Source organism: Apis dorsata, unplaced genomic scaffold (genome assembly GCF_000469605.1).
Source record: "Apis dorsata unplaced genomic scaffold, Apis dorsata 1.3 scaffold_73, whole genome shotgun sequence".
Taxonomy (NCBI): domain Eukaryota; kingdom Metazoa; phylum Arthropoda; class Insecta; order Hymenoptera; family Apidae; genus Apis; species Apis dorsata.
Genome location: NW_006263371.1, coordinates 1,457,177 through 1,469,640, shown reverse-complemented (window position 1 = coordinate 1,469,640; position 12,464 = coordinate 1,457,177). Strand labels below are relative to the sequence as shown.

The window sequence follows — 12,464 nt, the reverse complement described above, 5'->3', positions numbered from 1 at the left end:
TTGCGCCAGGAATGGCGAACGCACGCGTGCGCGCGCGCGCACGCCACTTGCTCAATTTTTCCTGGTTAAAGGGCCATTCGATTTTTCGTTTCTTTCTCGAAATTTTTCTTTTCTCTTTATTCTATTATTCGATGGAGGAGGAACAAAAATTTTGAAGAAGTTTTGAAAAAGTTCGTCGTTTTTAAGGGTAGATATTCGAAAAAAGAGGAAAGCAAAACCGTGCGTATTTTTGATATATGTTTATTTAGATTTGTTTAGGTAATTAAAATTTTGAGGGAGGATTAAAAATTGTTTAGTTCTTATTATATTGTTGAATTTTAAATTTGGGGAAGATAAAAATTGGGCGTGATTACATATTGTAAGCGATAAAAATGAGGGAAATTGGAGGCAGAGGATCGATGAGATCGTCCGCGCGCAAACAAATTGCGAAGGACATTGTTGAGCTTTCGATGAATTCGCGAAACATTAAAAATCGAGTGGTATTTTTCGTCGAAACTTTTCAATATTCGTAAAATATTGCATCCTCGCCCGTCCCGATACCACTTCAACACTTTTCACTTCGTTTGAGCGCGTGGTTGAATATTGTTCGAAATATCTAAAAATACGCGCAGCTATCGTCGATGATATCCCATTCTGTTTTTTCTTTCGTGCAGAAACGCGGTATTGTATTCGAGACGAATCTTTGAACCAAGACGGTAAAGAGTGTATACACGTGTTTATTCGTTTAACAACAAGTTTAATAATCGAATAATCGAAAAATTTCGTTAATTTTGTAAAAGATTATAGATATATAATAATAATTTTCCCTGTATCTTGTATATTTTTCATAAACATAACCTAGAATTTTTGAAATTTCTTTTGAGACACTTTTGCAACTTAAATATTATTATACCATAAAAACTGCGGAAAAACTTCAATATTTGAATATCTGTACAACATTATAATCCGTTATTTATCCTGAAAATCCAACAATAGATCGTCACAAAAATTTCACGACATCGATTTGATTGACTAAGAATTTTTATCGCGTAAAAGGTTATGTTCTATTAAATATAAAAACGTAGTAGTACGTCTGTGCAATCGATTTCTCGTGGTGAAGAGTTAGTCGATTCAGAGATCATCGTATCGCGTCGAGCACGTCGAGGAAGCCCTCGATACACCGCCGCGGCACGCAACAGTCATAATAGGGGAGAACATAAAATACGTAAGCGTGTGAAAGTCCCTAGAAAAAGGATTTTCCGGTGCGCGCTCCACTATACGCGTGGAATGCCTCGCGATGTCGTGTCTTCGTGGACTCGAGGATGAGAGTCTATCGATATCGTATCATTTCCCTTATGGAAAAAAAAATTTGCGAAAATAAATTCGTTTCGCTACTGAAAGCTTTTTATCGGGAGATCTTTAATCGGATTTCTAAGTATTTAATGCACAATTATATCGGTATTATCGGTCGTCGGTAAAATAGTACTTGACGTAATAAATGAAAATATTTTCAAGAACTGTTTCCGTAATTGTGTGTAAATTAATATTACGGGAAATAATAATATTATTAATTTAGATAAATAATTTCAATATTTGCAAATATTATTATTATTATTATTACGTAAAATAATTATTTCACGATAATTTTTTACGTGAAATATATTATGAATAACATTGAATATTATAACTGGTGTTTAAATATACGAAGCAATTTTTATTCTAAATTCTGTATCGAATTGTTTCGTAAAAAAGTCTCGCATACTTCATATTTTATGAATAAATATTTAAAATAACGTGTCATAAAAAATACAAAGCAATTTGTATCATTTTAAAATACTCTTAATTCGAATATTCCCTTTCTTTGCGTGTTATTCTGAAAAGATATCACGATGGATGGAAAAGCAGGTCGAAATCGACGCGAAAAGGGAAAACAGATTTCGCGATGCGATGGAGAATAAATAACAACTAATAGTCTTTCTATGCTGAGGCGAAAATTTTAGGCGGCGCGACGTGGTATTCAAGCTTTATCGGCAGAATTTAAATTTCCACCTTTAAAGGCAGCTCGACGATTTTAATTGGAGATATTTAAATTCCAGCTTGCAAGAATAAGTTAAAACTGCATGTGTAAGTAAAAATATTCTTTCATCTATATTCCGCGCGTGAGAAGGATTCTTCATTTAAATATTTAAAACCCGGACGACATATCGTTCTGACAGAAAAAAAAAAAGAAAAGATCTGGATCGTTGGAGATCATCGATGAATGATCACGAGAAAAAGAACCCATATCGACAATTTCGTTAAGGATATCGAATCAAAAATGTGATTAATTTCAATAAGAATCGTTCCTTATATCCGATCCTCGTGAAAATACAAAAAAAAAAAAAAAGGCTTTGATAGATAGACAGATCTTTTTCCATGATATAAATGAGCTCAAGAAATAATTGCCAGAAGGGTGATAATTTCCTCGTGAAAGTTTCAACTGATAACTACTACGCTAAAAGTCTAGAGACTTCTCTTTCTCGCCGTCGAAACCAGAAATAATACTAATTATGTAATTTCGAAGCGTTCTTGCCGACGAAACTTGTTCCGAAGTTTCCGTCCTTCGTATCACGCTGTGGTATCTCGCCGAATCGTGCCGAGTTTCTCATCATTCATCGCAGAACAGGTCAATATCGTTGCATCTTTCGAACTTGGTCAGCGCCAATGAAGAAGATGCCGTTTAACGATACCGATTCCATTCGCTTCGAAATGTTTCTTCGCATCCCTTTGACACGCGAGTGTCAAAACCGAAAATCGCGAGGGAAAACCGCGGATTATTAAATTTTCTAAAGATATAATGTTCTAAATAATCATTGGCAGACGAGTCCGTCTATATTTTCTATCATTTTAAAACTTGAGAATTCAGTAATTCTGATAATATTTTATTAACTCTAAATGGAATAATAATGTTTCGCTCGAACAATCGGATTAAATTAGATCGTTAATAATAAAAATCCGTCGAACGAAACACCATTTCGAAAATGTAGTAATAAAATAATAAATATAATAAAATACGATACCTTCAAGAGATCAGAATTATCTCTGATCGATCGAGATTCTAGAACCATACGCTTCTAAGTCACAAACGTAACGAAACACGATGCTTCTTGTGGGATTTTGGGATCAAACGCAACGGTCGTGCGTAGGAACGATACGATAAAACGTCTCAGGAAGATTTTTCTCAGGGAACGTAGTCTGTTCTCCCTAGCCTCCCTAACAAATAAAATTCGTTGCTCGCGAATAGGTCGCGTCACATTCAGCGATGAAAATAAAGCGTGGCCGGCCCCGCGTATCGCTTATTGGTATGCCAGTGACACGCCAGTCCAATTTCGTTACCGACGTCTGCGAATCGGTGAATATCATCTGCTCCATTGAAATTCCGCCATAGCCGTGAGAGACGCGATATCGCATTTGTCTCCCTGACTGCGTTACCTAAACGATCGCGTTTTGCGCCCCCCCTCCCCTCCACCGGCCCTTGTTCCGCCTAGCCGCCCATCGAACGTGGCCGCGTATCGATGACGAGTATCCTGTTTTTCCAACCCCAAAATCCATTCCCTAACTCGATAATTGATCGTCGATTTAATGGCAAACTTAAAATTGGCCCACTCTCTGTTCAACGCTCTTCGCGTATTTGCGGCCAGTCGTGGGCCAAAGTGGTGTACAAAATGATATGGAAATAATAAATAGAATTATATACTTATAGTTTCGTCGATGTGTTTGACGATCTTTTCTTTTTGGAAAATCAATCGTTTTGCAAGAATATTTGTACGTAAATTAAAATATTCTTCTCGAGTTTGGGAAGATAAAAACCTGTGTGATGATTCGAGAATGGATCTAAAAATGTGAAGTGATTCTCTATAAATCCCTCGTTATTCTTTAAAAAGGGTTTTCTGAAAATGTTAAACATCCACTTTTTCCTATTAAAAATTCCTCTTAAAAAAGTATTTATGTATACGCAAATCCTACGTGTCTTATTAATTTGTCTTTATTTGTCTTAATTTGTCTTATTAATTTGATAAAAATTTCTTCAACGTCTCAACGTTTTTCGATCGTTAAATAGACATTGAATTTACTATCGCATCTTTTTCTTTCGATTAATATGCAACCAGATTGATTGAAACACTAAATGCAAAAAGTATTCTCTAGTAAATATAACTTTTAAATCTATAAAAAAATCGGATGATTTTAATGTGATATTGTTCAATATTGTTCCTTATCTTATTTTCAATATATATTCGATATAATTATTCTTATCTTTTCCAATTGAAAGAATTTGTTGACTTTGAATTAAGAATTGGAAAAACCGAGGATGAAGGATCACCTGCAGGGATCCTGGACATTCGTGATTTTAATCTGTCAACTAATTAGCCGACGTAGATTAAACCAATTAGATTCGTGCTTCGCGTAGCCTGCGACTACGTAATCGTTTCTATGAAGGATTGCTTAACCTTCGGTTATAACTCTTGAATTTACATAATGATTATCGTTATGGATCATAAAATATACAAATCACAATTTATTATTGCGAAGTAAGTGTAAGAATAATATAATTTCTAAGGAATTTTAACACGGTCACCAATGAAATGTAAAAATAAAAAATAATTTGTTTACACAAAATTATAAATAATTTCCTAGTCATTGATACATTCAATATTGAAAACGCATTTCAACACGCTGTCTAATAAATATCATAATATCACCTGAGAAAATAGATAGATGTTGTCAAATATCATTAAAGTTGAACTAACCTTTATCCGACGAACGTCGAGACGATTAATCCTTTTGGCACTATGGGCCAGATATCTCGAGAGATGTCACTTATGCGATGCGACACGAAATCCTTTCGAGGTTAGATCAGGTCAAATGTTTCGCAATCTATTTCGTTTTGTTTATTCTGTAACAAAAAGAATAATATTATTATTACGTATAACACCTTGTTTTATTCAAAATCGTAAAAAAAAAGAATTATAAAAAATTTATTTGTTTGTGATATTTAAGCGTTTATAAAGAAGATTTCGCAGGAATTTTTTTTAATTTTTCGCTGGAAATTTTATTAGCAGGAACGACGTTGTTCACGAGATATCTCATCCACGGCGAAAGGGTTAAACGTTGTGCTTTGTTTATCTATTATAACGGTCACGTTGTTCAAATAATACTGCGTGTCATGTTACGCGCCGCACGATGCGTAATAACTGCAAACAGTAATTATTCTGGGAAATTGATCACATGTTATTCGCGCCAATGATTGAATAGTATCTTCCTCCGCTGGTTTACTTTTTCATCGGAAAAAAAAAAAAAAAAAAAAACGTCAAATAAATATTTTTCGTTGGAAATTTTGTATAAAATTTGTAAAAAACAAACGAAAAATTCGGATAAATACGAAAAAGATTACAAAAGTTATTATAGTTTCAATATGTAATTAAAATTCGATTCGAATTTTAAAAAAACAAAGAAATTAAAAATTCTTCATCAAGACGCTTTCGAAACATCTATACCATACCATCTATCCCCGCTATGCTATCGAAAATGCAAATATCGAATCACAAATCGATATAATGTTCCTTTTTTACCCTCATATCGGATGCGTGCATCAAAGTGATATCGAAAATGCATAATAAAAAGAAAAATAAAAAAATAACGCATGAAAAAGATAATCAATCGATGCTCATTCTCGAATGACGAAAACCAAATAAAAAAAAAAAAAACAACATAAAAAGAACGTAAATTAAAACAGAAATCAAAAAGAGGAAGAAAAGCACCAAGTTCGACGAAAACTCGACGCCGAATCGCAGTTCGAAAAGAAAAGAAAAGAAAAAATCCATAGCATCTTGGGGGAAAAGCATTAGACCGAGGATAATAGCCCGTCGAACACGAGGCAGCCCGTAGGCCGATCACCCGATTCTCCCCGTGTGTTTTCGTGCGCCGACAGCGAGCGGAATCATTGCGAATTCTCGTAATTCCCTCCCATCCGTGGAAGGGTGGTTTCGCGGCCTGGCGCAGGGGTTGAGGGACGCGGATAGGGAGGGGTAGACGCCTCTCTTTCCTACGGCACGCTCGAAGCACCCAGGGGCAATTGAAACTCACGGCCATTTACTGCATTTCAATAATGGTTTCCCATCCTCCCCCCTCCTCTTTCGTGCTACCACCACCCCAAGCTACGTACGTGGAACACGGGAGAGAGCGACGTTGGCTGCTCCGCACCCGCTCACAGTCGATTTACCGTGAGCTTTATGGAACACAACGGGGGTAGAAGTAACCAACGGCTAACTATCTCGTCTATGGACGAGTGTATTATTCGATCCGGCCCTAACACGGCCACGTGCCGACGTGAGCATCGTTTTACGCTTCCGGGAAAAATCGTTTGACGAAAAGGGGAGGCAAAGCGAGGGTAGGTACTTGAAAAAGATAGGTAAAGAAATATCGAAACTTTGAAATTTTCCACTTTGATTTGGATTTCGAAAATTATATTTGAAGAAATAGGTAACCGAGGTGGGTTAGTGAGAAAGGTAACGAAACTTTGAAATTTTGGTGTTTGAAGTGAAAAAGTGAAGAAGGAAGGAGGAAGTTGATGAGAAAGGTATGAACGTAGTGGATAATTTTGATTTGGATTCTGAAAATTTGAAAAGGTATGCGCGAGGAAAGTGAATATGAAAGAAACTTCGAAATTTTGATTTTTGATTTGAAGAAACACGTTCGAATTATTTAATTAATAATCAGATAGAGATTGATTCGATCATGTACGATCGAAATTATTGTATCTTTATCGAACTCTCTATCGTCATTTTTCCGAAATGCGTTTAAAACGATTGTTAACGACGTTCGGAATAAAGTTAAAAATTCAAGAAATGGAATAACTTTGTGTAATCTAACTTTTAATCAACGTTACAACCGAGGAGTTGTGACAAGTTCGTTGGATTACAAAGTAACCTGGTAACAACTTCCATTTGAAACATTTCAAGAACATAGTTATACGTTTCATAATTTTGTGAAAGAGAGAAGAGAGATAGAAGAGAATTTAAAAAAAAAAAAAAAAAAAAAGATAGAAAGAGAAAAGAGAGAACATGAAAATTTACTTTAAAGTATTCATAAAAATTTCTCTTTTTAAGATATGTATCGTGGAGAATTCTTGTTTTCTTTTTCTTTTTTTTTTTTTTTTTTTTTTTTTTTTTTTTTTTTTTTTTTTTTTTTTTTTCGTTCAATCCTAAAAGGCTTTGCCAAATCCATTTTCGAAATGGTTTTCGTTACCAGTCGGATAAAGTCTATCATGTCGAGCGGAGATATCTGAAAAATGTTTTATATCCTTCAACGCACCGAATACATCGGACGTCGTACTATTTTTATGCTAAAATCCACGGGGGGTTTCGATTTCGTTATACCGTTTCTGACTTATCGACATTCGTCTTCTATTTCTCGAGTTGCAAACGGATCCGTACCGTTCGTGCACACTTTACGAGTGATTCTAGATTTAACCCACTTTATTATCCCAAAATGGCCGATTTTAAATAAATTTAAAAACTCTGTCTGGAAAATAAAAAGAACCGCCTATTCTTTCAACGGTTCCAAGATGTTGATCACGATGATATACTTAAAATTAAAAAAATTTCTACTTTCGCAAAAATAATCACTCCACTTGCACATTTCCATTAAAAGATCCAACGATAACCTATGATTTCTGTGATACCGCTTATTACAATTACTTAGCATTGGCGGAAGAAAATTTGCATCAATTTACCAACGCGCTCCATCGATTAATACCGATCCGAATTTTCCACGAAACGGGTCTAAATAATTGAGATGGATATTTTATCGTCTTGTCAGGTTTCCGTGAACACGAAACACCATGGGTCGTATACGGGAGGCGAGGGGAAAGATACGTGAATTCGGTGAAATTTGAAATCGGGTAAAATTGCCCGAAGGCAATGGCGAAACAAATTTCACCCATTAGCGACCGACGGAGGATACATGTCACGCCGCGGTTGTCATCAATACAAATATCTGCGCGAGATACCTGTCCATATTTCCGTCCTCGAGCCACGGAATCACGTGTGTGATCCCATACAAGGGAAAACCTCTCGAATTTATTCGATAAATTCATATACTACTAGCTGTGCTCTTGCTATGAATTTCTTGATCGTGTAAACCGTATGGTTTATTATTTTTTTTTTTTTTTTTTTGAAATATTTAGTTTAGATTAATATTTTTTTATTTTTTGTTTTTTTTTTATAATTTTTTTTTTTTTTTGAAATATTTAGTTTAGATTAATATTTTATCATTTCTTTGTTTTGTACCATTAAAGTACAAAATATAAAAAGTTATTGTTTTCGTCATGATTTATAGTTGATTATAAAAATATTGGTTGCTAAAGTACCTTTTGCCTAATTTTTAATATGTAATTTTTTATCGTGCATTCTATTTTATTTTCAAACATTAAACTATCAGGTAAATTCAAAATATTAATTCAATAGATTCATATTAAATGATTTCAATTATTGCAAGCATAATCATCTGCAATAACCTAAAATAATTTCGCTATTTTACGAGTTTTCGTAGCATCAAGACGAATAAAGGAAGTTTTAACGAGGTCAGAAGATACGAGACAAGTAGCTCGTTAGAGGTATTAACTCTTAAAAAAAAAATGTAATTTTTTTCAATGATAAATTTCCTGAGAGAAACCGAGTGAAGGGAAAATTCAATTCTTTTTTTCATATGACCCCCGAATGCGACAAAAAACACATTACACGGGTGATCTATTTTAGATCTCGTGTCTGCGTCAGACAGAGCGGAGAATACAGCGCGAGAGTGCTTCTGGATTTAAATACAATAACCCGGGGCTATTGTAAAAAATATACACGGCCACGTTCGCGCGACTGCACACAAATGGTCTGGCCTTATGCATGCGACACGATCGCTGGTATTTCTATTCGCCAAATTAATATGGAAAATTCAATCACGAGTACATATTGCTAATCTCTAATTTTTTCTCAATGATCCATTTTTAAGATGATCGTTCATAATATATTTTTTCCAAGTAATTCCAATTGATTTTTTGTAATATTAAAGATTTAATAAATAGATTCTAAAGATCTATATTCGTATGATCTTTTTTTATCTTCGATAAAAATGAGATATGATAAATTTTCATTCATATTTTCATCCATAAAGTTTGAAATGCTCTGTAAATTAAATAGTGAAAAAAATTGTGTAATTTTAAAATATTTTAATTTTTTATCAGAATAAATCATAATTAATATTATGTAATGGAGAATCAAGGGACGATTGGTGAAGGAAAGGGGTTATGTGTATATACATATCTACGCGAATGCAAACGTGGCTGCGCATGTAATATGCGGTGTAATCGCATTCCTATGCATGTTACAAGCCCTGTAGATACAGTGGATTGTCTAATGGACGACACATGTTAAATATTCTGCCGGTATCGATACTATGGAGAGATTATTCTGATCCACGTGCTCGTGCTATTATCATTTGCCCATATCTCGATTTTTCATAATTTAATGGGGCTTTAACGTATTGAATGGATCGAACAAATATTGGAGAGTCACTTTGTAGATTAAGTTATCCATCATGTAACTTCCTATCGTTCTTTTATATATTACTTTGTTCCCTTTGTTTTATTTAGTTATTTTGTTCTATACTTATAATATGTGCGCGATAAAATTTAATTTCTTTCATTTTCTGTTATGGAAATTTTGCCAATCTTTTAACAACGATGTTCCATTGTAAAATTTCAATTAATATTAAATGCATTGAATTATTAACATCGATGATAATTTTTCCAACGTGCATAAAGAGAAAATATTACAACGCATAGAAAATGCATTGTAAGTTCGAAAATATCATATCTATGATGTTTCAAACTTCATTTGAATACGAAATACTATCTAACTTGAGAAAAAGAAAAAGATTTTTCTTGTTCTATATATCTTTACGCAATCCCATCTTTGTATACGTTTGAATGCTTTCACGTTAGATGCATTTGAACGTAGTTACATATGTGACAAAAATTCTTTTGTCGAGTCCAGTTTGCAATTGTTCATTGTCTACCAAACGAGATTCCGAAAATATTTCGATAAAAAGTAAGAAATAATAACGAAAAATATCAAGATTACATAAAATATTTATTTTACAAGTAAACATCATTTAATTATATAAAATTTTATCAATTAATTTATCGTTATTAACGTTTTTTCTTTGCTTTCATCTGTATCCTACGACTTTTTCCTAATCTCTGTTTCGATTTTCCTTTTTTCTTCTTCAAATCTTTTCCTGGTAGCGAAGGTCTTTTATATTCTGACACATCTGCGGAACTTGCCCTTGTGTTTTTTTTGCTACCTCTTTTTTTACCACCAAAACCAAATTTAGCATCCCTCATTTTACGTTTTGCTGCTGCTTTTTGATCCATTGCTTTGCCTTGAGGTTTCTGTTTATCTTCTAAGAAATCAAGATCTTTTCTTACACCCTTACGGTACTTTTTGACCTCTTCTAATAATTTTCTCTTTTCTGCATGTTTTTTTAAAGTTGCTTCTATTTGCATTTGTTTTCCTATTTTCCTTTGTTGTCTCAATTGCCTAACCTTTTCTGATCTTTGCGCTATTGTCTGTTGTTTCATTAGGTTTTCTCTGACCTTATGCATATGAGCATCTGATTTTGCCATTTCAGCAAAATAATCATCTGGCCTGGTTGTTGGAATACCAAGTTTTTTTAATCGGGCAATACCCTCCATAACAGCAGCCTGTGCTTGTCTATGAAACATTGTTTCTCTACGAAAATCATTTAGAACCGGATCATCTGCTGGATCATATTGAGGTAATTTTTTATTCCCTTTCAATTGCTTTGCACGTCTGTCTTCCTGTTCTTGCATTTGCAATGCCAATTCTGGCGCTAAAGGTGCTGGTGCATTGATCAAGTCTAATCTTTCAATCCATGGTAAATTCAATTTAATTTCTTCTAGCTTCTTTTTCATAAGAGACTAAAAATGATCCCAATTATGATCCTCTCATTATTTTTTTGTACTCATAGATCTAATTATATTATACTTACAACGCAATTTTTTGGTGTTTTTTTATTTTTTTCAACTACTACATTTAGACCAGGTTTTAATAAACCTTCTGCAAATGCTTGCCTCAACTGTACACGTGAAAAAATATAGGTTAGAAAAAAATTATATTAAATATTTTGGAATATAAATAGTATTTACTTCTTCGTCTGATGAATTATATTCCGAATCGGATTCGGAAGATGATGACGCTTTTACAGCTTTTTTCACTTTCATTTTTTAACTTAAATTTATCGAATGTATAAATTTAAAGCTCTTATCGTAAACAGTATATTCTACGTATCTTTAGCGCTATCTATTGGGAATATAGGAACATATTTGAAACATAATGCTTAAATGATAAGTTTTCTTAATGTTTTTAAATATTATTAAAACAAAATATTAAATATTCTTTTTGCTTTTGTAAACAATTTATTATATATTACAAAAATTATTACTGCATGTAATAATTTTTCTTTTGTATTATAAAAATTACTTTATTATAACGATGTTGTTATCAGATTTATTATAAATAACGTCGTTTTAATTTTTAAAATATTACATATTTAAGATTTCATTAAAAAAAAAGTATACAATATTTAATAAAGACAAAATTGCATCTTTCTACTTTCTATAAATGAAGATAATCATAAATTATTAATGTTGTCAATGATTATTTTCCGTCATAATAAAAAAGAAAATCTGTGTTGTATGATATAAGAAATTAATTTTATTTATCTTATCTCTAAATCTATGAAAAAATGAAAAGTACACGAAACAAGATACGAACCAATCATATATAATTATTTCAGTCCAGATTCCATTTCTTACGGTGAAGAAATTCTAAAGTGAAGTTCCTATCTAAAATAATATATTCTATGCCAGAATTTTTTGTCACAGTTGGTTAACGATAGCGAAATATCATGACGGATAGTGATAAGAAACCTATGTCACGTTTATTGAAACTTGCTAACAAATTTAATTGCTTCTACCTGTCAGGTAAGTTGCATTATCAATATTTAAACATGTCTGATCTTTTTTTTTACGTCAATGAATTAATTTTCTAATGATTAGGACATAGAAACGTATGGCTTTCCGTCCTGTCTACTAAGATATTGATTTCGAGTTTGTTGTGTATTCTTTCTCATATTTTCAATGGATTAACAAAAACTCTGTCTATATTTTTTGGAAACATAAATAATATTCACAAAATTTATCGCGTATATTATTTTCCTTATTATTTAAAATTTACTTAAAATTTTTCTCATTTTTCTGATAATAAATATTTTGAATAAATTCTTGTTACATATACATATATACATATATTTATCAACGAATAAGAATTCGTATTATCTATATCCGATAATCTAGAGATATAATAATGTTTTGT

The 12,464-nt window shown here is 32.9% G+C and overlaps 2 protein-coding genes and 1 long non-coding RNA gene across 4 annotated transcripts in view; 1 reads left to right on the top strand and 2 right to left on the bottom strand.

The window, feature by feature from the left end:
• Positions 1 to 4,765: 4,765 nt before the first annotated feature.
• Positions 4,766 to 12,464, bottom strand: part of LOC116184870 — a 14,397-nt gene continuing 6,698 nt past the window's right edge. Inside the window, exon 2 of the long non-coding RNA XR_004149517.1 lies at positions 4,766 to 4,912. This is a non-coding gene — a long non-coding RNA (uncharacterized LOC116184870). The remainder of the gene's footprint in view (positions 4,913 to 12,464) is intronic.
• LOC102674861 (probable rRNA-processing protein EBP2 homolog) lies at positions 10,144 to 11,398 on the bottom strand. 2 transcript variants are annotated; one of them, XM_006610335.2, is made up of 3 exons: positions 11,237 to 11,398; positions 11,080 to 11,166; positions 10,144 to 11,020 (listed from the first exon to the last, which is right to left on the bottom strand). In XM_006610335.2, the coding sequence occupies exon 3, from the start codon at positions 11,000 to 11,002 to the stop codon at positions 10,217 to 10,219; it is 786 nt and encodes a 261-aa protein (XP_006610398.1). In that variant the 5' UTR covers positions 11,003 to 11,020; positions 11,080 to 11,166; positions 11,237 to 11,398; the 3' UTR covers positions 10,144 to 10,216. The 2 variants fall into 2 exon arrangements, with proteins under 2 accessions (XP_006610398.1, XP_006610397.1); XM_006610334.2 differs by having other exon boundaries at positions 10,144 to 11,008.
• The window catches only part of LOC102674725 (uncharacterized protein YJR142W), a 5,161-nt gene continuing 4,632 nt past the window's right edge, over positions 11,936 to 12,464 (top strand). The window contains exon 1 of the mRNA XM_006610333.2: positions 11,936 to 12,073. Coding sequence (XP_006610396.1) covers positions 11,998 to 12,073 — 76 coding nt within the window. The 5' untranslated portion in view covers positions 11,936 to 11,997. The remainder of the gene's footprint in view (positions 12,074 to 12,464) is intronic.